The sequence below is a fragment of the Carcharhinus amblyrhynchos genome, chromosome 15 (assembly GCF_965287045.1).
Source record: "Carcharhinus amblyrhynchos chromosome 15, sCarAmb.v2.hapA, whole genome shotgun sequence".
Taxonomy (NCBI): Eukaryota; Metazoa; Chordata; class Chondrichthyes; order Carcharhiniformes; family Carcharhinidae; genus Carcharhinus; species Carcharhinus amblyrhynchos.
In genome coordinates, this window is record NC_137338.1 from 52,254,958 (window position 1) to 52,282,918 (window position 27,961).

The following is a 27,961-nucleotide window of genomic DNA, read 5'->3' on the forward strand; positions in this document are numbered from 1 at the left end:
TTCATCTCTGATAATACAGCTTGATCTATTAGGTTATGTGCACAAGTCTCTGAAGTAATGACTGAACCCAAGATCTTCTGACTCTGAAGTAGCAATGCTGTAGCTGAGCAAAGGGGAAGTTCTTTTCCAGTTTGTGGTCTTATTTGCAAGTAATAGTGTTGGAAGAGTCTGTTGATAATACATTATAGACCATTCACCATCATTTTTGGTTTTAAAAGCAGATTTAAATGAGGAAGCACAATGCTGGGAAGTATGCCTAACAGTGACAAAACAAGAGGTCATCAATTTATGATAGTCAACAAAAAAACCAACAGGGAATTCAGAAGAGACATTTTTGCCAAAAGAGTGGTGAAAATGTGGAACTCGCTAACACAACGAGTAGTTGATAGATATATTTAAGGAGAAACTTTAAATGCACATGAGGGAAAAGGAAATAGACAGTTCCAATTATAGAAACAGAAGAGGAAAGATCGGAGGAGGCTGGAGAGGAGTATTAACACTGCCCTGGACTGAATGACCTATTTCTGTGTAAAAATCTCCAGGGGAGTCAAGCTGAAGCAAATGCTTTGGAGATATTGCTTTTCCCACAGTGCTTACTGTTTTATTCATAAATCTCGAAATCCACCACAATGAAAAATATACCTGTGCAATTCTGTAGTTTTCCCACAACACAATGGAGGGAATATTGAGGGTAGCTGCAGCGTAAAACATGTCTCACTGTAAAGTCATAGGGGTACATAGCACTGAAACAGGCCCTTTGGCCCACTTGTCCATGTCAACCAGGTTTCCTAAACCAAACTAGTCCTATTTGCCTGCATTTAAGAGCATAATAAATAGGAGCAGGAGTGGGCCATCTAGCCCCTCGAGCCTGCCCCGCCATTCAATAAGATCATGACTGATCTGGAAGTGGTTCAGTTCCACTTACTCACCTGCTCCCCATAACCCTTAATCCCTTATTGATCAGAAATCTATCTACCTATGACTTAAACATGTTCAACGAGGTAGCCTCCACCGCTTCAATGGGCAGAGAATTCCAGAGATTCACTACCCTCTGAGAGAAGAAGTTCCTCCTCAACTCTGTTCTAAACTGACTCCCCCTTATTTTGAGGCTGCGTCCTCTAGTTCTTGTTTCCTTTCTAAGTGGAAAGAATCTCTCTGCCTCTACCCTATTAACCCCTTCATTATCTTTATATGTCTCTATAAGATCACCCCACAGCCTTCTAAACTCCAACGAGTACAGGCCCAATCTACTCAATCTCTCCTCATAAGCTAACCCCCTCATCTCCAGTATCAACTTGGTGAACCTTCTCTGTACTCCCTCCAAGGCCAATATATCCTTTTGCAAATAAGGGGACCAAAATTTCTCACAGTACTCTAGTTGCGGCCTCACCAGCACCTTGTACAATTGCAGCAAGACCTCCCTGTTTTTATACTCCATCCCCCTCGCGGTAAAGGCCAACATTCCATTTGCCTTCTTGATCACCTGCTGCACCTGCAGACTGAGTTTTTGCGATTCATGCACAAGGACCCCCAGGTCCCTCTGCACAGTAGCATGTTGTAATTTTTCACCATTTAAATCATTGCCCATTTTACTATTATTCCTTCCAAAGTGGACAACCTCACACTTGCCAACGTTATACTCCATCTGCCAGATCCTCACCCACTCACTCAGCCTATCTAAATCTCTCTGCAGATTTTCCGCGTCCTCCACACAATTTGCTTTCCCACTCATCATTGTGTCATCAGCAAACTTTGCTACCGTACACTCGGTCCCCTCCTCCAGATCGTCTATGTATATGGTGAACAGTTGAGGCTCCAGCACCATCCCTGCAGCACGCCACTAGTCACCAACTGCCAACCAGAAAAGCACCCACTATTCCAACTCTCTGCTTCTTGTTAGAAAGCCAATCCTCAATCCACGCTAATACTTTACCCGCAACTCCATGTACCTTAATCTTCTGCAGCAACCTTTTCTGAGGCACCTTATTGAAGGCCTTCTGGAAATCTAAAAAACACCACATCCACCGGTTCCCCTCTGTCAACCGCACTCGTTACAGCCCATATCCCTCTAAACCCTTCCTGTCCATGTACCTATCCAAATGTCTTTTAAATGTTGGAATTGTACCTGGCTCTACCACTTCCTCTGGCAGCTCATTCCATATACACACGGCCCTCTGTATGGAAAGAGATGCCCCTCAGGTCCCTTCTAAATCTTTCCCCCCTCACCTTAAACCAATGCCCTATAGTTTTGGACATCCCCACCCTGGGGAAGACCTTGACTATTCAGCTTATTGATGCCCCTCATGATTTTATGAACCACTATCAGGTCTGTACTTCCAGTATAATCAGATTTAATTTGTCACAGATTATACTACTCGTTTTCGGATCTCACAGAATAAACAAACTGAATTTCAGAATATAATCCCAAAACATTCATAAAAATGCTGAAATCCAACATAAGAAAACTGGAGTTAATCGGTCAATTTTACGTTGTCACATCTCTGTCCTTGACCTGCTGCAATGCTCCAGTGAAGCCCAGCACAAGCTCGAGTAGCAGCATTTTACCTTTGGATTGGGAACATTTTATCCCTTGAGACTCAATGTTGAGTTAGGCAGCTTTAGATTGTGATCTTTCTCCTCCATTTAAAAGCCCTTTTAAAATAAAATCCCATATATGTATTGCCTCAATGCAGCCCCCCTTCACCAGCCCCGCACCCCTGGCCACTCACCTCCTTCCACACCAGGCCATCCGTTTTTGTACTTAAAAGTTGCTACTTTCTGTTGCAATCTCTTACAGCTCTAACACGTTCTCCCTCCCTGCAATTCTCACGAAGAGCCAAAGGACCCAAAACCTTAACTTTGCTTTTCTCTCCTTATAGATGCTGCCAGCCCAGCTGCATTTTTCCAGCATTAATATTCTTGTTTCAGATTCCAGCATCTGTAGTATTTTGCTTAATTTAATATTAAGTGGTAGCCTTGGATATAGGCAGTTATTCATGGTTTTTCTTCAACTTTGTGTCATTTTTGAATTTCTATTTTTGGGGTGGGAGGGTGGTCACTGTTCACCTTTTTAGCAACTCTCTCTCGTTTCAATTTGGTGTTTTTGTGAGAGCCAGAGATAATTGAATCGGTGCACAATTTAAACCTCAATTTTACTGCAAAAAGAGGCAGATACATCTAGGTAGACCTCCTTCAGTCAGAGGTTTAAGAAAATAAACCTATCTCCAATAAATGCCACACTTGATTCAGAAATGTCTCTGCAGTGGCATGATTAATTTTGAGTAAATTCTCCAAGGTGGTAGTTGGAGAAAAGCAGAACGAGGCATAATTAAATTACCAGATTGTGTGTAAAAGTGGAGAGGCAGCTGTAGACTGTGAAAAGACTGATAGTGTTCAAAGTGCTTAAATGGAACATTAAAAAAATGGCAAGGGGAAAAATACACAAAGCTGGTCTCATCATTTAGATCCTATTTCAGATCTTCTCCAAACCATGTGTCTTTTCTCTCCTGCAATAGTCTGAAGGTATGCTACAATCCTAATATTATATATCTAATGATAACCTCCAACTTTAAACAGACACTGAAAGCAGACTACAAACTGAAGTTGATCTGAACAGAGTAAAATACAAATAATAAGGACTGTTAGAATGAGCTGGAACACACAGGATGACACAAGGCACACATGTACAGGAGCAACTGGTAATGGCAGAGGAAGAGGAATCTACCATCTCAGAAGCCTTGGCTGATAAGTTGGGATCTCAAGGGACCTAATTAAAAAGAATGCTTCCTCAGCATTAAGTGCTGGCACTATTGTCAGAGTTAATGCAAGCTCACGGGAAGCAGTTCACGGCTCGGATAGAGAGATTCATCAGTTGTGTGTACATGGTTTAGAAACATTACGATCCACCATGAAACTATCACAACTCCATATATTTCAGCATTGGAGCACCATTCCATTACTCCTCACTACCCCCACCCTCCCCAAACACCAAGCCCTCCACCTGCTCCCATCCAACTTCCCTGCACCAGGGCCTAATAGCAGCGAGTGTTCTATCTCCCTAGAATATCAGATAGTTGCCACCAAATAGGAGTCGCTTGCATTTATATAGTGCCTATAATGTGGTAAAATATTCCAAGTGATGTTCAAATAGCACTGCATACCAAGCCCCAGAAGGAAATTTCAGGTTAGGTGACCAAAACTTTGGTCAATGTGGAAGGTTTTAAGAGAGTCTTAAAGGAGGAAAGAGACAGGCAGAGAGGTGGAGAGAATTCCAGAACTTAGGGTCTTGATAGCAGAAAGTTTGCTGCCAATTGTGAGGAAATGGAAGTTGCATATATAACATTAGGAGCAATGCTACACAATCCACTGACCAAAATTAAGCAGCGCTCAGCAGCATAACATACTGGAACAGGTACAGGTGATGATATTGGAGAGGGATTTTCCGCTCCCATTTTTGTATCGAACGGATTCCCGAAAAGGCTTTTACACTGGTAGAATTTCCCTGATTAACTGTCTCCGCTCATCCTCGCCAATAACATAATGGAAATTCTGACATTCATTAGCCTCAATCTAAATATCACTACCATAACTTTACTCCTCGTAGTCTCCCCATGTTAAACTATCCATGGGGCAGTGCCAGGGGCTGGGTTCCATGGCGATGGTGGTGGTGTGGTTGCGGAGCTCTGCCGGGGGGTGAGTTCTGTGGGTGGGGGGGACAGGGAGTTCCATGGCTGCTGGAGGTATTCAATTTTTATTCATTTTTATTGGGCTTCCCAATTGATTAAAAACCTAAGTTGCTGGCAGGGCAGGCTGCCACCTGTCTTCTACATGCCTTCAGGCTGTCTTCTGCTGAAGTCTGCCCAATTGTTCCCTCAAGTCATGTGATCCTCTACTGCTGTGTTGTCCTTAAAGGGTCAATCGCCACAATAATAATGATGGGATTAAACTCTTTATGCTGGCGCTTACTGTAGTTTTGGGAAACGCTTGCATCTATCTGGGTAAAACAGTTTAGTTCTTTGTTCGTAGTGTGTGCTGGATTGCTATTGTAGGTTAAAACATTATCTACAGCGCACTACATGGATTTCAAAGTGAAACTAGGGCAACTGGAGTTTTATATATATAGCTGCAAGTTAAATACTTCTCCAACAGTGTCACTGTTTTATGTCACCAGGTTATTTTACTTGAGTGTAATTGTTCGTGTGATACATTAAATTATGGATAGTTGGCAGCATTATGAATGTAATTTCTTCTGATTCTGATGACATCATAAGCTGTGAAAGCTAAGCACAAGTGATTTATGATTGCCATCTGAACCCTGAGATTAAATTACAACTCCTCCTCATTTATCATTTAGAATTGTTTCACAAAATCTATTGTAGCCTCAGGAAAATGAAGATGGTGTTGAAATCATACTGTGCACTGTGAAGTTCAATGGCATTGCTACCACCATGATAGGAAGGAAAGATATTTGTTCTAATCGCTGTGCAGTGCCACAGGAAGCCCTCTCGTAGATCATTCAAGCAGCCACTTGTCCAAATACTGAACATTGGTAGCTACACAGTCATGGTAAGCATCACAGATGCTGTCCTCATCTAATGACCTCAGTTGTACCTTCCATCAGGCTACCACTGGAAAATAATTAGAAGCAGGAACCATGGTTTGTTTTCCTAACGCCTACCATGCTGCTGATCTTTGTGATTCAGGACCACACTAGTGTATTTGCCTATTGAGGCATCAATAGTGCAGTGTTGTAGTCCTCAAGTAGAATTAGGTAATAGTTTAAAGCTTAATGGTAAAGTAGTTCCATCTCAGTCTCAATGTTAATATATGTCTAGTCATTTTCACAGTAAGCTTCCTAAAAGGCAGGAAGTGACAGCAAAAGATTTGTTGGAATAATAATATCCATTGTTCCTTTATGAAGCATGACTTGCTGTCCCAAATACTACAGTTTTGCATTTAAAAGTCCAGAATGCAGTGAAATTACCAGCTGCTGAAAATAACAAGACAGGGGAGATTTTAAAGAAAACAATATTGATTGAAGAGAGAACCAGAGTCTAAACCAGATAGAAAGCACAATGAAGGGTTTCAGATTTCACTTCATAAAGTAAATCCTTATCATTGTCCTCTAATGCTTCTTTATTGCCTATAAATCTCATGAGGCCTATTACATATTTTGTTTTGCTCATCACATAATTTTTGGGCTTTAGAAGTTGGCAGCACCATGATTGTAACATTTGGGCTATCAGCTAAATCCTCTTGTATAATGTTGTGTTTTGTTTAGTTGACGGAAGTTTCATCTTGCTTTCTGCATCATGAAGAGTCTTATTTCCCCATGGAAAGTAAAGCCAATCACCCGAACTTAATTTCTTGGCAACCCAAGACCATGTATTTATTTACCTTAAAAATTGTCTGAAATCATCACAACCATTCCTTTTTATTCAGAGGCACTGAATTGAAGGCATGAGCTGCTTGAACTTTCCAAAGGAGTACTTAATGGCATCAAGTGAAATTCCCCAGTGTGGCATTTCAGCACAGCCATTAACCCCTGCACTATAGTAATTTCACATGAATATCTTAGTCAGTATACTACCAGAAATAATTAAGCTTCATTAGCTGAGATTACTCTGTGTAGCAGAGGTTTCAAGCCATTAGTAGAGGAAAAAAACTTCAGCTGGAACTAAGCATTTGTACATTGTCATCCCATAATGTTGTTTCAAGGCCATAGTTCCCCACCACGAATACCCCCACCCACCTAGTAACTAGATCATGAAAATGGGCAATTATTAAAACTAGTCAGAAGCAGGAACTTACATTTGTCGATCAGTGCACATCTTGTTCACATTTTCCCATTCAGCATCAAGCTGAGCCACTGCATCCTGTATTTGCTCTCCGTCTGTATATGAGACACTCCGCAGAACACTGGGTTTCTTGCTGTGAACTGCTTCTACTCGGCCCGAGAGCGTCTCCAAGTTCCTTTTTATTTTCTGGAGTTCAGAAAAGATATAAAATAGGATTGACTGTTTTAGCTGTGCAAGGTAAACAAATATCAACAAAAATGTATCTGCTGATTGATGGGGTTTACAAATATTAGGGGGATTCAAATCTTGATTTACAAAAGATATGAAAAACATCCGCAGAATGATTTTTACTTAAGTGAGTTCAGTCCATCAGCAACTCTTTGTAAAGTAGAACCATTCCCATGTTATGAATAAAACAAGATTATCTTTTGAGAATGCAGTACTAGTTCTTTATCACTATCAGAAACTGACCTTTACCCATCCAGAAAAGGGCAGCAGTCCTACACAGACTAAAAGTTCAGAATCTAGGACAGACGTTCCCAAACCATGGGTCGCGGATGATCACTCGTGGTCACAATCTCTGAGATAGTAGTGGGGAGACTCTGGAGGGACAGTCCTGGGATTGGTGTCGAGACTCCATTACACGTGCAAGACAATTTGTAGGTGAAGGCCAGACCAGAGTCTTCAAAACAATTGTGAACAAAACCATTGCCCCACTCTACAGCTTGACAGTTCTCCTCCCACTCTCACTCTCTCTGGATTACATCAATTTTTAAGCATTACAATGGGATCACTGTGGTTGAGAAGCACTGCTCTAAGAAGGAGTGTTATCCAAAACCATCATTATGGCTAAGAATTAGTTTGTTTCTCGCACATACAATTTATCTCTAACCCAGATTAATTCCTAGAAACTATAAAACAAAAACAGTATTCTCCATCTGACAACAGAATCTTTCAATAAATCTTTCCTGATACATTTTTCTTCTGAATGTCATGCGTATTTAAAAAGAAATTAAGTCAATTGGGATCATGGATATATTTTCCTCTAAATTCAGCACTGAAAGGAATCAATAAATTGTGGATTCAAGTTGCAGATATGTTTGGTCATTTGTAAAAACAATTCAACCAAGAACAGGTGAAAATCTGAGTGGCCTGATAATATATTGTATGGGCTTCAAAATCTCACTGGTTTAAAATTTCTGGAATGGGAACTAAGGCCAGGATTTTACAGATTGTGGGCAGTTGTGTACCTGACCCAGAAGAACCCAAAATCACACAAGGAGGACCAGGCACACATCCTGGTGTCATTGTGCACTCTCACGATATTTTGGTTAGTGGGCAAAAGTGAGTCAGTTGTGTGCCTGCCGATTATTAAGCTGCCAGCTTAATAAATTAAGTTTTATTGAAAGATTCTGTTGCCAGGTAGAGTAAGCTGTTTTTGTTTTATAGTTTGTAGGAATTAATCTGAGGTAGGGATAAATTAGGAGTTCAACTAACTTGAATTTTACATTGCTGGTGCCATATTTAGGTTGATGCACAGGCAACACAGATTTGTTATCCAAGGACACAATGACTGGAGGGTGGAGCAAAGATGTGGAGATGCCGGAGTTAGAACGGGGTAAACACAGTAGGAAGTCTCACAGCATCAGGTTAAAGTCCAACAGATTCATTTGGAAGCAAAAGCTTTAGGAGTGCTCGCTGCTCCTTCGTCAGGCAAGTGGGATTTCACTCAAATCCCACTCACCTGATGAAGGAGCAATGAGTGCTCTGAAAGCTAGTGGCTTTTGCTACCAAATAAACCTGTTGGACTTTAATCTGGGTGGAGCAAAGGCAGGGTGAGTTAGTAAAAGTTACTGAGAGCCTGGTGTGGGGTTAAAATAGAGATTTGCGACCATTCTCACTGCTTTCTTGTAATGTCTTTGCACATTTTCTGGGCTTTTTAGGACTCTTTAGTCATTCTGAGAATTTGAATCCATTGGCACCTTCAGTGCACCAGTCAAGCCCATTAGCACCTCAGCAGATCGGTACTGTTTACTCAGCAGGGGCACCTCCTCTGAGGAGGAAGAGAGGGACTGGAGGGAAAGGGGGCCAGGTGGACATACATTGCCTCAGGGATGGACATTTGGGAGACGAAGTGCGGGCACAGAGGGTGTAGGGAGAGCAAGGACGATGAACACACAGATGACACCACTATCAGCTGTCAGGCAGCAACCCAACACCTCAACATGACAGAGACTTAGGGATGATGTCAACCTACTACTTTTTTGACGGGTTCGGTCAGCAGACGCGTGCGTGCACCGATCCACGTTTCACACCTCCAGAAATCAGGCTCATTCAGGACCATGCAGGAAACTTGCGAGAACACCATGTAAGTCATTTTAATCTAATTTTAATGTTATTTGCATGCGATTATTGGGCCCAGGACTGAATTCTCCTGGCCCAATAGCATCTCCCACTCTGCCAGTGCAATTTCAGTCCAGTGGGGATCAGACTAGCTCCCCACTTTCAGGAAACCAGCGGGAGACCCCGATGGATTGAAGGGGGAATATCGGGGCTGCTCAAGGTGTTGGGCTGTGGAGGAGTGGTGCTTCCTGTGCATGGGCACTCTGGCAGTGCCAGCCTGTGGCCCTGAAACTGCCCAAAGGGCAAAGTGTCCACGCCCAGGGGTACCTTGGCACTGCCCATTGGGCATTGAGCCAAGAGGGTGGGGCCTATTGGGGCAGGGCCTAAGGTTGATGGGCAGGGGTGGGGGTCCCGCTGCCACTCTGCCATTTGGATCCAGTTGGGAATGGAGGGAGGCCAGCGATCAGGGTGGGCAGGGGGAGGGGGGTGGGTCTGCCTCCCTTGCAGGGAGAGGGGTGGGGGGGCGAAGAGGGAGGAAAGTGGGGTGGTGGGGCTGAAGATTGGATTGCTCTGGAATGGAGGGTGGGTCTGGGCTGGCCTGGGAATGCTTGTGGGGGCCGCGTTTGTTGGGAGGGGCAGCACTGCAGGGGTTCGGCTGGCCAGTAATTGAGCTGGTCAGCAGATGGGAGACTGACATCAGGGCCACTGTACATGCGCAGAGTTCCAGAACTGTCAGACTTTGGCATGAATTGGCCCCACCCCACTTAAGCTTTTAATGATATTCATGACTGTGACCTCTCCTGTGCACAAAGTGTAGGAGATTTAGGTCTGAACTCCCATTGAGAAAAACACAATTGTGATTTACGCCATTTTTCCCGTGAATTCAGCACTTCGAATTTTTTTGGGAGAATTGCCCCATCAGTGCCACAGAAAAGTTTGGCTCTCAAGGGAAACCGTCACTTTGTTTTTCCACATGATTGGGCTGGAGATGATAGCAATATCATAGAAATCCTACAGTGCAGAAGGAGGCCATTCAGTCCATCGAGTCTGCACCAACCAAAAACCCACTCAGGCCCTACCCCCATATCCCTACATATTTATCTGCTAATCCCTCTAACCTACCCATCTCACGACACGAAGGGGCAATTTTTAGCATGACCAATCAACCTAACCTGCATATCTTTGGATGTGGGAGAAGACCGGAGCACCCGGAGGAAACCCAAACAGACATGAGGATAATGTGCAAATTCCACACAGACAGTGACCCAAGCTGGGAATCAAACCCAGGTCCCTGGAGCTGTGAAGCAGTACTGTTACCACTGTGCTACTGTGCCGCCCACATGATGGACACACACTGTCTCTAGTTTTGAAAGCCAAGGTAGCCCTTAACCTTTGTGCCTTTGGATATTTTCAGAGGCCATTCGGTGATCTGTCAGGCTACTTTACCTGACTGACACCGTTCAGGCAGGTAAAGACCTACATCCATTCCAGGACAGCCTACACCAGCCAGGCTGCATTAGCCAATGACTTCGTAGCTATTGCAAGGTTGCCCTGCAACCAGGATGCCGTTGATTATTCCCACATGGCCATCAATGGATATCACAGCATGAATGTGGAGATAGTGTCACAAGACCAAAACACTGCAAGTTAGTGCGAGGTACCCTGGCAGCTCCCAAGGTGCCACTCACGTGCCAAGGCTGTTCGTGGCTCCAGTTTGTCTCAATGGAGTGATAAGCGGTTTGGTTTGAAAAGGTGGATCATGACACTTACCTGCAGCCAAAGGCAGAAGACAACAGATGCCATCATTGTCATGCCCCCACAAGATTGGTGGTGGAGAGGACAGTGCGTCTCCTTAAAATGAGGCTCTGTGCCTGGACCGCTCCAAGGGGCCTTGCAATAACCACCAGAGAGCATGTAGCTTATAGTCATTGTGTGTTGTGCTCTGCATAACCCAGCTATTGCAAGGGAGGGAAACACTGGACCAAATGGACACCTAAACAAGTGCACATGCCTCAGAGGAGAAATCCAATGATGACTCGGCTGGGGAGCCTGGGCAATCAGAGGGATGCAGCATTGCTGAACCCGCAGGGGGGTGCTGGATCACAGGAAGGCATGCATTCATTGTGTCACATTCATTGTTAACCAGGGGCGCCACTTTGTTCACACAACTCAGAGATGTCAATGCCCAAAGCACAATGTCATCTCAGGACCTCTCTAATGAATGTTGTTGTCTCTACATTCCATCGTCATGGTCTGATAAGGCCAGCAGCACTAAGAACAAACATCAGGACCACTCAGGTCAAAGCTACACTTTTTTTTATCTGCTCGACAGAGTACAAGACAACAAATAGAAAATAACATGTTTGGCCAAGTAACAGACACAAAATGATACTTCGATGAAAGAAAGAAAAAACACCTGTAAAAACCCAGCCTATGCCTAAGGTTCCTTAACCTTACACTTGCAAGTGCTACATCTTGGTACTCCCCACTTGCTGGCTTCAGGCAGATTGCTGACTGCTGTCACACTGGCCCTGATGGCCATGGTGGTCGTCCTCTTGCCCATGGTGTCTGCGCAGCAACATGGCTGGACACTCCTCAGTTGGTGCGGACTCAGGTGATGCCTCATTACTGGCAGAGGGCAATGGAGCTGCCACCATCTTGAGCAGCACTCTGACAGGAATCCACAATGGCAACAGACAGCTCATCTGCCAGTGTGAGTGCCTGCATCTCCCTGTTTACCAATGACTGATGTGCACCAAGTGCAGAGACCAGGTGCCTGATCCATCTCTCACATTGACAGTGGCCTCCTGAGGTCATTGCCTGGATGAAGGCTTGTCGATCCGAGAGCAATCTCAGGAATCCCTGATTCTGCTCTTGGAGTAGCTGTTCAGTGAGAGACGCCACTCTCTCAAAGGAGTGATTGTGATGTACCCACACTACAGTGCACTCTCAACTGAGATAACATGCTGTAGTAACCAAAGTGATGGTGCTTGGTACTGAGTGTGAATGTGATGCTGGTGTATCCCTCAGAAGCTTGTGTATAGGCGTGGAGGGGTGAGGGGGTGCTTTCAGCCTCGGCTGATGCTTCTGTGGATACAAAGAAAATGTCACTAACATCCTTAGTAAATATCTGCCTTAGCACAGTAGTGCCTTTCCTCAACAGTCACGTGCCTCAATTAGCTTTCACTGTAACCAATTCACGCATTCTCAGAATCTGATCTTCTTCATGGTGATAGAACAACTTGGCCCTTCCCGCACATTCGCCCACTCTCTCCACTGTCCACTGAATTCTTACTATCCTCCGGCACCACTGCCTCACTAACTGAGGACCATGCTCCATGATTGTCCTCGAGGTCCAGGTCATCCATCTTAAATTAGGTGATTATGGTGGGTTTAGGCACTCCACTGCCCATATGCATGTGCTCCCACACAGAATGGCTTCACTTTTCCTGACATGAACAAGTATTTCAATTAGTGAAACCTTCTCTGGTGACATCATTTCAACCGCATGAATCTCCCACCTGAATGCCCAGCCTTAAGTGCCTGTCAGACTGATTTGTCACCCTTCCGTTCACTAAAGGTGCAAGGCCCTATCTCCCACCCATGGTATTCACATGGTGAAACCTCCTTTGGCACTATGTATCTCTAATCCCTGAATACACTGACTGATATCCACCCTCCAATCCTTCCATATTACCACATGCCAAGTTGGTACTCACCCTTGCGGACTGCAGAAGATCATTGAAGGGATTCCGTCAGGCGCACAGTACCACATTATGCTCACTCTCCGGTGCTGCCATTCCACTCCATGCCCTCTGGGTCTGGTGGGAGGCCTCCTCCTGCCATTCTATCTCATTGGTACATTATGCTAGACACCCATGGCCTGCATCAGTCTCACAGGCTGTCATTCATAAAGTGTGGGGCTGAATGCCCACCAACATTGGCAGCCCTCCTGCCATGCCCACCTGTTGCAGAGGCCCTTCCAAATCTGCCTGGCCCAGCTCAGAGGTCCTTCCTCCTACCCTTCGCAGTCGCCTCACAGCTGCCTGACCTCCTTTTATTCTCTGCCCGGTTCACATGTTGACCCAACACCTGCCAAGCTCCCATCCCCACCGTCAGCGTGGGACCTGTGTCTGGTCTTGATTAATGTTGGCCGGTTTTTAGGTGGCCAGCATGAATACAATGTTGGGCTGCGATCTCAGGTGGAAGTGAGTATCACATTCGCTTTGTCCCACCTGACATATGCAAAATTCACGTCTATATACACTTTCAGAGTTGAATAATTAACTTTTATTATGACATTGAAAAAAATAATTTCAAAATTTTCAACAATAATTTGACCACACTTTACTGATTTAATGTGGAATTTGCAAATCTGATCAACTGTGTCCTGGCTAAATTTTATGGCTTCTGGTGACGAGAGCAGTCCAAGTATCTTCAAGCTGCTGCATCAATGGCCGTCCCTCCAAAATAAGGTTAGAAATGCGGATTTTTGCTGATGATTGCAATGTTCAGTTCTATTCACAGTACCTCCAATAATTAATCAGTGCATCCCCTAATAAGACATGGGCAACATTCAGGTCAGGGCTGATTAGTGACAAGCAACATTCTTTATAAACAGGTGTGAGGTCCTAATCGTCTCTGACAAGTGACAGTCTGAAAACCACCTCCCCTTGGCATCAACTATGGGGGTGGGAACTTGGCGGGTGTAGGGTTAACAGGTGAACAGGGGAGAGAATATTCCATCACTGACACACCATGGCTGCAGTGTAACCCTCATCAAGACTCCTTTGCCAGCAACACACAAACTCTATCACCTTGAAGAACAAGGGCAGCAGACACATCACCACCTGCAAGTTCACTTCTAAGTCACACACCATCCTGTCTTGAAGTAAATTGTTGTTCCTTCATTATCACTGGGTCAAAATCATGGAACTCTCTTTCTCTAACAGCACTGTGGGTATGCCTTCTGTGGATGAATGGTTTGCAGAGATTTAATTTTTAATGTGCTGAAAGATCTTCAAACAAGCAAATCTCATTTTTGGTTACAGTTCGTTTTTCACTATACTGGGATTTCTTGTGGCCAGATGGGCCTGTAACTTATCAAAGAACACAAGGTGTTAGATGAAATAGATTATCCTTGGCTGGGAGGAGTTCTTTACAGATGTTTGGAGCCAGTGTTCCTTATCTGGGCATTGCAATGTAAACAATGTGCACTTAATAGGGTCTAGAGTGACCAATACCACTACTCTGGTTGTATCTGACAGGCCTAATCGAACAATGCAATTGTAGTTTTTGATCAATTCATTGACTGGTTACCAACAAACTTTTGGAGTTTTAACTATGCTAACACAAACAGCTTGTTCAGAAGGCAGTGTGAAGAACCTGGGGACCAAGCTCACAAGGAGAGACAACATCTGGAAGAAGAAGAAAGCAAAGGACTGATTCCATTTGACGAAAAACCCCTGGCCAGGGTGGGAATCAACCTTAAATAAAGTACATTGAGTATTTGGTTTATGCATTGTAAGTATTTACTGTTGTTTAAGTAGCTACAAAATAAAGGAAATCGTGTTCAAGTACTTAAAGTTGACTTTGTGTCTTTGTTTGCTACAGAGGTTAAAACACACAGGTTTCAACAACACTACATTACGTTGACTGCAATGGTTCAAGAACCAGCATCAGAACCTGCTCAATGACAACGAGAGGTGAGTAATAAATGCTGACCTTGTCAGCAATGCCCACATCCTGTTTAAGTATGAAAGAAAATATACAATTTTGTGGCAATACCTGTGGCTTAAATAGAAATTGGATATGGTGAAAATACAAATCTGAAAACTGTTAGCAGAAAATACCAGTAAAATTAATTGGAGCTTAATACCTGATGGAAAAGCAAGTTATGCATTTGAACTTAAAACTGGCCCCAAGATATCTATGTTGCAGTCACAGGAGACATGTATGACAAAAAAAAATGAATGTTGCTGAGGGGATGAGGGTTGTGCTGGGAGAAGATTGAACTCAATGATCACAAATAATTATTTTCTCCCTCAGCCCAGGGTGTTTGGCAAAACCCCCAAGTTATTACCCTCGAGACTAATAAAAACAAAACTGTATGATGAATAATGTTGTATGACTAAAATTACACATATATACCTTCATGGCACTGAAGAAAAATAGAAATGTATACAATTTATCAAATTGGAAATAAGCTACTTGGCCGAATCAATTCAAGATAGCATTTACCCTCCAAATAGTCCTGATCACATCTATCCCTTCATTCCCATTTTGTGCATCCATCCAGGCAATCAAAACTTGCCTGCCAGCACGAATGCTGTCTCAAACATTCTAGTAAATTCCACAGCCTCACAATTCATTGTATAAAGAGACTGATCTTCCTCTCTGTTCAAACTCTCTTACATTTAACCTTGTTCTATCTGTCCTCATGTTCCTGACACCTCAGTTGCTGGAGTCTTACCAGAATGTTGAAAACTCCCCTATCGTGTTGCAGAATAATATGCATAATTTTAATTATTTCTTTTCAATTCAAGTTTTCATTTTTGATTTTCCTATCACTTCTTGCTACGAATGTTGAGTGGAAACAGGTATGAAGTAATTAAGTCCCTAAATCTATGCAAAGCATGCCAAATTTAGAGCACTCAGCATGTTGATGCTAATATTGCAACATAGCACCTACTAAGCCTCTGTTAGAATGAAAGCTTTTGAATTTGAATACCTAAGAGGTTTATTTTTGGTGCAGGCAGGATCTTGATGCATACAAAGAATTATAGTACCAACTGAAATGCTGTAGTTGTAAAAGCTCATTAAAATTGTAAATGAAGTACAAGGGGATCAACATTTTCATGTAGTTCAGCTCTGAAGACGAAAAGTAATGTTCAGAAGTATTATAAATCTGTTTACGACAAATTAATTCCTGTGTAATTACATTAACTTCAAAAAAATACTCAAAATACTTTACCTCTCACAGGGAGTGTAGAAGACATGTCTGCAGATTGTAATTTAGATGATTGGGAAGTACTAGTTCCGAAGGCCATACAAATTAGTTTTTGAAGCTTCACTACAGTAATGGGCACTAATAAATTCATCAGCACACAATTACTCCCTTTCTTCCAGTACGGGATCTTCCTTCGATTTCAGGCAGTAGTTCATTTAATTTGAACAGCAAAGGCAAATGATGATGTTCTGTATGGCATTCTGGCATGGATTTTAATGAGAACAACTAGGTGGAAATATCAAAGGAAAGATGGACATTTCTAACACCTATAAATTTCCTCTCAGTTACCCATAGGTATTTTACACAATAGGAGTCATTGAGCTTTTTTTGAATTCATTTGTGGGGCATGGACGTCGCTGGCTGGTCAGCATTTATTGCCCATCCATAGTTGCCTGAGGACAGTTGAGAATCAACCACATGGCTGTGGCTCTGGAGTCACATGTAGGCCAGACCAGGTAAGGATGGCAAATTTTGTTCCTTCACAGTCTTGCCAATGGCTCACTGGGATCATTATGGATACTGGGAGAACAGATATGGCAGGTACATGGCAGTGGTGTTGCATGGGAGGAACAGGAACATGGGATATGAGGGGTCATAGAGGAAGCATGAGAGAAATGCAGGCAGTGGGGATAGAAGGGATGGGTTGGGGATGTACTGTGGTTGAATCAGTGCTAGAAGGAACAAAGCATGACAGCCTATAGTCATGATTAAAACTGAGCCGATGACCTAATAGACAGATACTGGCATTTCACCCTGCTGGTCTTGCCATTCGCCTGGTTCCGTTGCCACTTTGAGTTTGCCACGAAACAACGGCCTGATTCAATCCCTCCTGCCACCCTGGAATGAAAATATGGTGAATGGAAGCCTCCTTAAGAGAGACACGTTTCTGAACTTGGAAACATTTCCAATGTGTTCAAACTTTCCAATATTCACCTAGTGGAAATTTCTGTTCATCCAGTATTGAAATTGGACAAGCAATCTGATAATTTAGGAACAGTGAAATTGTCAAGAGAGCTGGTATTTAGGTAGAGCTCAGCATATAGTAGACCGAATTTTACTGGCGGATGGATTACCTAAGCCCCGACCTAAAAGTTGGTTAGCACTCTGATGATAGGAAATTTGGCTGCTCTAGAGCAATAATATTCGCTGAGCAGTCTCAATTAGTGCAGAATGGGCATTCCACCCCAGGGGCACAAGAAGACCCATTCTAGAGTGCTGCCGGCCAATCTCATTGGCCAACAGCACTGTAGTCCCACTAGCACCAGAAGAAAATAGTGGCCACTGCTGGACTGACACTCAGTTCCCACGAGCAAGTGAAAATGTCTCCCAGGCTTCAGGTGAATCTGGGGATTTTGGTTGGACATGGTTGGGAGACCCATGGTTGGGGAACGGGGTGAACGAGCTTGGGGGTGTGGTGATAGGGAGGCTGGAGGACAGCATCAAACAAGAGGTCCTATTTTAATGAATATCCCAATAGGCACAGTCCCCCTCCCCCCAAAGGAGGTACACCCTCCAATATTCCTGCCCAATAGCAGCCTTTCTGACAAAGTTGCTGGGCAGCACCCAATTTCCACTTTCTACCGAAAGATTGCAGCTGAGCTGGAATGAGGCCCTTAAATATCAGTTAGGTTTCTACACAGGTGAGGGGTGGGCTGTAAAATTCACCCTGCTGTGCTTTCTGCCTATGCTGCCAATGGGGCAGCATATAAATGAAAATAGGAATTTGCCTATATTACAGTCATATGGGATGTCAGTTGTGACTTTGACAACAGCTGTTATGGTATTGTGGCAGGGTAGACACCTGCTTAGAGAGGTTCAAATATGAGGTTCCAAGAAGGATGGAAACAAAGTTGAGAAACAACAACATGCAAGGACTTTGGAAAGGAAAAGCGGGTTGGAGATGGATTTGTAGTTTTCAAGGGTGATGGGGGTCAAGAGTTTTTTCTTGAGGAGAGGGGAGATAATTTCAGATTTAGGAGTGGTAACACTTGCAACATTAAATTGTCACCTAAGATTTGAACCAAGTGCAAGGTTAGGTGCTCAGCAGTTTGGTGGGAATAAGGTCAAGCACTTTAGAAACCAATATGTATTGTGAGGTCCCAACCTCGTGATGCATATCATTATTGAGTTATATATGAACATTTTCAATGTAAAAGAGCACTTATTACCCTGCTAGCTGTACATATAATGCACAACTCATCAGAAAATGCTGTAAAGAGGGGAGTGCATTAGCATCTGTAAAGGAGAAAGAACAGATTTATTTTTGGGTCCATCCCTTTGTAAGAGCTTTTTGACAATAGGGTACAGCAAAATGTATTTTCTTTGTGCTGATTGACTGACTGTATTTGAAACATTTCATTGCTTTTATTTTGGAAATTCGGTAGTTTGTCTTTTTATCTGCACATGAATGTGCATGTGCCCGGATTATATTCTGCTATGAAGACTCTGGTTTCCTCTGAAATTGAGAGAAAACCTGTTTGTGCACAGGTGCACACCGTAAATCTGCCGACACAAGTACAACAGCCCTCCATATTTCTGAGGCAACCAGAGAATTGTATCTTTGCATTCAGTCCACTCCGTACAAGCAGATTCAATGCTCCTCAACTGCACTGGTCACTGCAGTCTGAGTTCTTTACATGCACAAATAACTTCTGAAACTGTGCTGCGATTTTGTTAGGAAATATGTTAATGAGAATACAACACTGAAGTTGTTGGTACAGTTAAACCTACATGGAGCATCACAATCTTTGGAGAGAAGGGTGAATGGGGAGAGGAATTTAGAGGAGGGCTTTGTGATAATTTGGTCACATCACTCAGGTCCAGCTGAACTTGCAAAATCTCTTGGGTTCTGTATCTACATGGAGATCTTTATCAAAAAGTTGTTAACTATTTGCTTCTGGAACAGAGAATTCACTTTTTTGAAGTCCCAACATTTGCTCCGACTCTATAAAGTTTGTAATTTGCTGCTTCTGTATCCATATAGACATTATGAACACCCAGAAGTGACAAATTATAAATAGCCTTGAGCAGGTGTCAGAGCCATGATATGAAGAAGTACTACACGAATGAAGCAGAGAAGGGTCGACAGATGTGATCAGGTCTTCTAGGGCTGAACTCAATTACTTTCATAGCTCCAAACTGCTGTGGAGAGAAGGTGGGGTAGTGGGATGAGAGGGTGGCAGGAACTATCTTAAGTCAAAACTGCTTCTGTATATCAGCCTCAACATGTTTAACTGCTTGTTCTCAGATTCCTCTGGAGATGATTGCTGTTCTGTGTCTTTATGGCAGGTTGAGCTTACATCCTTAATGTAATGTAATCTAACCTAATCATTCTGCTTAACTGAAACCACTTGTTACACTGGCCTGACACATGGCTAAGGTTTAATCTGTTATAACCAAAGATCCCTTGAATGTTTGTATTGCAATAATATTTTCCATGCCCTCATTCTCAATCATTTTCCTAGCAATTTTTGCTGAAGCTTGAAAATACTGCATTGAATTTCCAATGCCTTGGCATATATTTGCTTCACTTGTGTTTCTTATAAGCATCACATATTGCTAGGAGAAAGAAAAATAATTCTCCTTTGATGTGAACTGAAATAGCAAAGCCAACAAAATTAAAATGGAAGGAACTGCAAATAAGTGTGTGTCACCAAATTATAAATGAAAAAGCTGAAAATCCTTGGATATTTTAATCATTCATCGTGAAGCTTCACAAGGACCTGTTCCAAATGAGCTAGAGAAGTATCCTCCTCGATCCCATGGTATGGGGACAGAAAATCATGCTAGCTTTTCTTTCATTGCATCAAAATACTAATAAAATATATTCTAAATGTTGAGGATCCTTTTCAGTGAAACCACTTTGGGTCATCTACAACCTCTGCTGAAAAATCCCATCTCGCACAAAATTATCGCAGCCTCTGACTAAATGGATCAGAGATCGATTTTCGAGCTCCATATTGCCCATTCACATTACCTTGGTGATTATTTTCCAAACGTCGCTGGATTCCGGGAAGTGCCGGAAGATTGGAAAACGGCTAATGTTACGCCGTTGTTTAAGAAGGGTGCCAGGCAAAAGGCAGGGAATTATAGGCCGGTTAGTTTAACGTCTGCTGTAGGTAAAATGTTAGAATCCGTGATCAAGGAGAAAATAGCGAGGCATCTTGAGGAGAATTGTTTGATAGAGCAGACGCAGCACGGTTTCGTTAAGGGGAAGTCGTGTCTGACAAATTTATTGGAGTTCTATGAGGATGTGTCTGGGGCGGTGGATAGAGGAGAGCCGGTGGATGTGGTGTTTCTTGATTTTCAGAAGGCGTTTGACAAGGTGCCTCACAAGAGGTTATTACAGAAGGTCAGAGGGCATGGAGTTGGGGGTAGGGTGTTAGCGTGGATAGAGGATTGGCTGTCAAATAGGAGGCAGAGAGTAGGGGTCAATGGGTGCTATTCTGATTGGCGGTTGGTGACTAGTGGAGTGCCCCAGGGGCCGGTGCTGGGGCCTCAGCTATTCACCATTTATATAGATGCTCTGGAGGAGGGAACTGAGTGTATGGTGTCGAAATTTGCTGATGGCACCAAGATTGGTGGAACGGCAAATTGTGCAGAGGGTGTGGAAAGTCTGCAGAAGGATCTAGATAGGCTGGGCAAATGGGCCAGGAAATGGCAAATGGAATTTAATGTTGGCAAATGTGAGGTCGTCCACTTTGGTAGGAATAATGGTAGGAAGGATTATTACTTACGTGGCAAAAAACTGCAGCATGCGACGGTGCAGAGGGACCTCGGGGTCCTTGTGCATGAGTTGCAAAAACCCAGCCTGCAGGTGCAGCAGGTGGTCGGGAAGGCGAATGGGATGCTGGCCTTCATAGCGAGGGGGATTGAATATAAAAGTAGGGAGGTCTTGCTGCAGCTGTATAGGGCACTGGTGAGGCCGCAGCTGGAGTACTGTGTGCAGTTTTGGTCGCTGCACTTACGCAAGGATATTTTGGCCTTGGAGGGAGTGCAGAGGAGGTTTACTAGGCTGATTCCGGAGTTGAGGGGGTTGAACTATGAGGAGAGGCTGAATAAACTAGGCTTGTACTCATTAAAGTTTAGAAGAATGAGGGGAGATCTTATTGAGACGTATAAGATGTTGAATGGGATGGATAGGATAGAGATGGAGAGGCTCTTCCCGCTCAGAAAAGACAGTAGGACTAGAGCGCACAGCCTCAAGATAAAGGGGGGGCGGTTTAGAACGGAGTTGAGGAGGAACTTCTTCACACAAAGGGTGGTGAATCTCTGGAATTCTCTGCCCGTTGAAGTGGTGGAGGCTGCCTCGCTAAATATTTTTAAGACACGGGTTGATAGGTTTTTGATAGGCAAGGGGATTAAGGGTTATGGGGAGAGGGCGGAAATGTGGAACATGCAGTAGTTTTCTTTCTTGCTGAATCTCATTGTTACTTCCTAAGAACTTCTCAGCTTCCCTAACTGTTCCAATAACTGAGGCAATCAGACTTAAATAAAAATATTTCTTTGCTGGTTTACTTCCTTACACTACCTGCAAATAACTCCTTCTGGATACAGTTCCATTTATGGTGGACAGTAAACATCAACAAATCATTCTGAAGTGTCATTGTAAATGATCCCAGGTGTGTTTAACATAGCCTGCTGGAAAGAAAGCCTCGAGGAACTGTTGAACATTTATTTACTATCCAGATCCATCTTCTTCTGGGCTCTGGTCACACATGATCTGGTATCACTGATGATTTATCTTAGCTATTGTCATAAAAACTATCAACCCTTTATGATGTATCTTCACCCCACCATCAAGGGGATTAAGGGTTATGGGGAGAGGGCGGAAATGTGGAACTGAGCCACGACAGATCAGCCATGATCTTATTGAATGGCGGGGCAGGCTCGAGGGGCTAGATGGCCTACTCCTGCTCCTATTTCTTATGTTCTTACTACCTGCATTAGGGCTGGCTCAGATATAAGATAAAATATCAATCATGCGATCAAGTTGTTTTCGTACTGTTTAGAAAATTGAAATTGTGCATTTTGTCTATTTAAGGCTACCATATAAGGCTATCCTCCCAAGTCTTTCATTCTACTCTTTATACACTTATGCATTCTCTTTCCCTTCACTAAAATCATTATTTCCAGCTCTCAGGGAAGGATACCATGGTCTGATTTCTGCAGCAGTGGTATTCTTTCTCCTGCACCATTTAAGAACATAAGAACATAAGAAATAGGAGCAGGAGTAGGCCATCTAGCCCTTCGAGCCTGCCCCGCCATTCAATAAGATCATGGCTGATCTGTCGTGGCTCAGTTCCACTTTCCCGTCCTCTCCCCATAACCCTTAATCCCCTCTCTTATCAAGAACCCATCAACCCGCTTCTTAAAAATATTTAGCGAGGCAGCCTCCACCACTTCAACGGGCAGAGAATTCCAGAGATTCACCACCCTTTGAGTGAAGAAGTTCCTCCTCAACTCCATTCTAAACCGCCTCCCCTTTAACTTGAGGCTGTGCCCCCTAGTCCTACTGTCTTTTTTGAGCGGGAAGAGTCTCTCCACCTCTATCCTATCCATCCCATTCATTTCTATCTCTCATCTTTATATATGGTTGAAAGGTATTGTTGAAGACTCAGGAGCTATATATATAACTTCCTATCTATCAAGAATTCCGATGGAGCCAGATTGTTCTGCAGAGGCATAGACTTGAAACACAATAAGGCTCGGTTAACATTGTTACTTATTTTCAACAAGGACTTGTCAGGACCAATTTGCTTTCAATCTCTCCATTGGTCTGTGGGAGTCAAGGAGAACTGGTGGTGTGGATAAAGCTGTATGCTTTAGTGAAGCTTTTAAAGCAGTCATAGGAAACTCAGGGCCATTTGTCAGGGACAACTAAATCATGGCTGCCTTGTATGGCAAATAATTCCCTGAGCATAGCAACAATTGCTACAGAGGTGGGGTCATATAGCCCTTTGACCTTGATCCAGCAAGAGAAAGGTTTTATCACTGAAGACAAAGGGTTCCATCCCAAGATTCTCCCATGAATAGAATAGGAATGAAGATGCCATTAGAGGTTTCTTGGGATCTTGCCTGCAAATGGAAAAAGTAGTTCAATTGGAAATTATGTACTTAATAACTTTGGAGATATCAGGTCACCCAGACTGAATTTCAGGCTCTAAAATTCCCCGCACTTGGTGATACGTAAGTGTCTCTGGTGTAACCCATTGGAAAATGTCTAGCCTGTGCAACCTGTGAATGAGCATTCAGTCATTATACACTAACGAGGCAGTCATAAGACTAAAGTAACTTAAGTTGTTCAAAGTATTGCTCCAGAATACAATTGCTAGAAACACACATCAGCCATGGGTGGTCACCTGGAGGAACATGGCAGAGAAGGTAATGTCGGGCTCTACATCCTCAACAAAGTGTACATCGTTCTGTGCAGGCTTTCCCATAGAAAAGTGGTATAAGGCATCAGCTGTGATTTGATGTTTACCCTGGATGTCTTCTATGGCAGCATCAAACTTCAATGAGCCATAAGCCAAACCTTTGGATTTAGGGTGGGATCTTGGCTAATTCTTTAGTGTTGGTAGGGTGAAATAAGATAGTAAACTTGGGTCCCGTGATGTAATCCAAAAGCCTGGGTGGCTGCTCGGGCCTCTTTTGCAATGGCAGCGTACTGTGATTCTGTTTCTGTCAGTGCCCTGGAGGCATTACATACTGCGCTGCAAAAGCCAGCTCACTGAATTTGGAACAAACTAGCCCTACCACAATGAACAATGCTTCAATTGTGACTATGGGCTAAGTCATTATGGCCCAATGTTTCCATAGACATGAGCATACACTTGATTGTGCCCCTGTTGGTGTTTAACCCAATACCAGGCTTATCCTCACTTCAGGAGCTGTTGATGTGGTTGTTGATGGATACAGGATTGGGCAGAACCTCAGCCAGTTGACCATGTCCATGAAATGTGGAAGCTCCTTAATGCTAAGGGGTACTGAGAAATCTTTGTGGTTTACTGGCATTAATCTTGATAGCAGATATGTTAACAATATGGCCTAAGAGGTTGATGGTGGGTTTTGAGAACTCACATTTATGATTGAGTCTCAGGCCTGCGGCTGGAAGTGTGTAATATTATTTTCACTCTGATGCCATGTTTCAAGGTAGTGAATCCATGAATGAGAACATCATCTATATGACAAATTACTCCTTCCAATTCTTCCGAAATGCCAGTCATGGAACATTGAAAGATCTCTGGGCTGAGTCAATTCTAAATAATAGAAAATTGAAACAATACCTCCTGAAGGGTGTGATGAATGTTGTTAGCTGTTTGAATTCCTCATCTAACTGGAGCTGCCAAAAGCCCTTATTTGCATCCAGTGTGGTGAAAACTGGGCTCCTTGTGAGCTCCCCAAGCTTTCATTGAAAGATTCCACAGGGCGGATCTCACTTTGAACTGTCTTGTTCAACTTTGTTAGGTCCACACAAATACATATTAGCCTTAGGGACATGCAACATGCTTGAGCATATGGGTTTCCAGCAATATCATCCTCTGGCTTAGCATGGATTCAATCTCTTGTTTCAATTTTTCCAAGTGTGAATTTGGAACTTTTCTTGGGATAAGTGAACGCACTGGCTTGGCATGTGGCTTTGAGCTAATATGGCAAGTTGTTTGGTGCTTCCCCAGAGCTGTGAATATTTTGCAAATTCCCTCCTGAGTTTAGCTGATTTGACCTGGTTGTTCGGCTCCTCCATCTTGTAATTAAGTTATAAATCTGAACAAGCTTTTCAGCTCTGCAATAAACACTCCTGAATTTTGATAATAAAGAACTTCTGCAATTCCTCTTCCCTTATAAAAAAAAGTGTGACAGTCACCTGCACTTGCACCACTACTCCTCTTCCACAAAACCTCTTCCATAAAAAGCACTTCACAATTATCAGTATCTTCAATTTCTTTAATACTGGTCAACTAAACCCTAAATTTTGTCTGGACATTTTTCGGCTGGAGTTGAAAGCTTTCTGCTGTACACCATTTGAAATGGCCTACCTCCTGCTAGAATGGCACTCTGCATTTATGACAGGACAGTCCTCATGTTTATGGAGTTGTGCCACAATGGGATAACTAGATAATGGCAGCAACTGTTCCCTCTTTGTTCTGGGTTTGCATTTTAGTGGGTGCACTGGTTGCTCACAAACTGAATTGAGTCAGTGGTCCGACTCCACAAAGGCTCTCTATAACTCTGGATCAAGGCTTGGTTCTTCCATACATCTGCCTGTCTTTCTAATTCACTGCCTTGGGAAATATCAGATCCTCCCTGGACTGCAGAAAATCAGATAAGGATTCATCACAATGCTCCTACCACAATCTTAAATGAATTCATCCTTTACAATCGCGCTGACAGCCAAAATATACAGGAATTAAATGAAAATTCAATACTTTTTCCAGATTTCTGATTGCACCTGTTAAACCTCACCTGATCTGTAATAATGGTCCTCTGAAGACTGAAATACAAATCAAAGGCTTTAATAACTTCTTCACAAGTTGATGGGCTCTCAACAACACCTTGTCTTATTAAAATATTAGCTGTGCTGCTGTCAATGGAATACAGGAGTTGCTGACCTTCCTTCAGTAGGTTTTCACGTTAACCCCAAAGTGGTTTTGTATCGGTTGAATATGCAATGCCAGTTTTGCCAGAGTACTTCTTAGTCAGGCTCTTTCACATGATCAAAGGATTCTAGTAGACGTAGGACTCTTTCCATGATTGTCTGTTACTTTTAGTGAGCTTTTTTAGAACTCCGTTGATACTTTTATGTCTGATGCTCAGTCAGTCACTCCCTGGCTGCCTTTCATTTGGTCGCTTTCACTTTGCTGCCAACATTGGTCTAATTGGGGATCTGTGCTATTCAGTAAGTTAACCACTGCCACCATGAAGTATCACTGTAAATGATCCCAGGGTGTGGTCAACAAAGAATTCTGGAAGCAAAACCTCAAGGAACGTTCCAATATTTAGTAACTACGTACAATTATGTTCAGGGATAGATAGCACAAGGCTCCGTTCAGAACCATCTGTCTGAGCTCCGGTCACATGTGAACGGAGATCTTTGATATATATTAACTTTTAGTATACTCGTCATTAAGACTTCATTCCGTACATTCAGTGAGCATTTGGACATAACATTCAAAGATGCACACTTTAAATACAGGAGAATAATCAGGAAGGCAACCTTTCGCTAATTCACTCTTAACTGACTCAACACAGGCTATTGATAGCTTTGCTTAGTACTATTGTATCTGAGTTCAGTACAGATTGTGGATCAAATGTAGAACTTTCCTTTCTTACAGAGCTTAGTTCTTTATTGAATAAAATGGCTGAGCCAGCAAATCAACTTTTACCCTCATTAAGGATAAATGTATTTATAAATATGGGCAGCACGGTGGTTAGCACTGCTGCCTCACAGTGCAAGGACCTAGGTTCAATTCCTGGCTTGGGTCACTCTCTGTGCGGAGTCTGCACATTCTTCCTGTGTCTGTGTGGGTTTCCCCCAGGTGCCCTGGTTTCCTCCCACTGTCCAAAAGACATGCTGGTTAGGTGCATTGACCCATGTTAAATTCTCCCTCAGTGTTCCTTAACAGGTGCCGCAATGTGGCGACTAGGGGATTTTCACAGTAATTTCATTGCAGTGTTAATGTAAGCCTACTTGTGACACTAATAAATAAACTTAGAAATAATATTTTAAATGATTATATTGCAAGTATACATTTAGTAATTCTCTGAACATTTGTATATTTACATTAATTGAAAAACCCACAGAGTGTTGTTAATTGCAGAAATATGAAGGCACTCAACTCAAGGACAATACTGGAAATTATTGTAGAAAAAAGGGACAGAAAATTAAGTGGCAATTTTCTGTCTCTTTTTTCCATATCACAGAATACACATTCCTTGTATGCAAACAATAATTTTACATTGAGCCAATGGTTTAAATATAAACAGTTGAATATACCCCTTTTTCACTCCAACATGATTAGTCAATTGAAAGTCAGATAGCCCCGAAGGGAAGCCAGTGCTGCTTGATATCAACTTGTCTGCTGTCATTCAAGGACCAGCTCCAGCAGTGATTATCTTTGCCAGAATTTCAATGAAAATATTGTCAAAGGATTTTTTTTATTTAAAAACACGCAATGCCTTTAACCCGGGATGCAAATTGAATGCTCTGCTCAGTCTGAAAGACCAGCTGTGTCCCATTTTCAAAAGAAAAACCATCATGACACAATTATAACTTCAGCACCTGAGAGTTAGTCAGTCCTGTTGACCTAGTTAATAAGAATGTTACTCCACGTTTCACCATTGTATATCCTAGTTATATCAATATGTTCTATGTTCTATGTTCATGTTACAAATTAGAATAATCATATTCTGCAATATTTATTTTCAGCATATCTATGATTATATGCAATATAAATCAGAACATTCTGAGTTAAATAATTAACTTCTGGCTTTTAAAGATTATATATTTGTGCAACAAAGGTTATTGTATGGGAAGAAGTTCGCCCAAAATTTCATTTCAGCTACTGAAAACAGCAGCTGTACAATTTATGCACCATTTTCTTATTTTTACTGCTAGATAATGACAATGATGAATGCATTTATGGGGAAATAAATATTCACTAAACTCAAGTCAAACATGTCTCCTATTTTTCCCATTCTACCATCACATGAAGGTACAGGGATCATTTGTAGCTGCAGGAGATTTATTTCAGGAGAAGATGGAACTGTGCCCATGACTGCATCTCATGACAATTTAATAGTTCAGCTAAATTAA

The 27,961-nt window shown here is 42.7% G+C and overlaps 1 protein-coding gene across 9 annotated transcripts in view; it reads right to left on the minus strand.

Annotated features, from left to right (window-relative positions):
• The window catches only part of dmd (dystrophin), a 1,714,977-nt gene that overhangs the window by 741,353 nt on the left and 945,663 nt on the right, over positions 1-27,961 (minus strand). For all 9 annotated transcript variants that reach the window (XM_080203928.1, XM_080203931.1, XM_080203930.1 and 6 more), the window contains one exon: positions 6,811-6,983. In XM_080203928.1, coding sequence (XP_080060054.1) covers positions 6,811-6,983 — 173 coding nt within the window. The remainder of the gene's footprint in view (positions 1-6,810; positions 6,984-27,961) is intronic.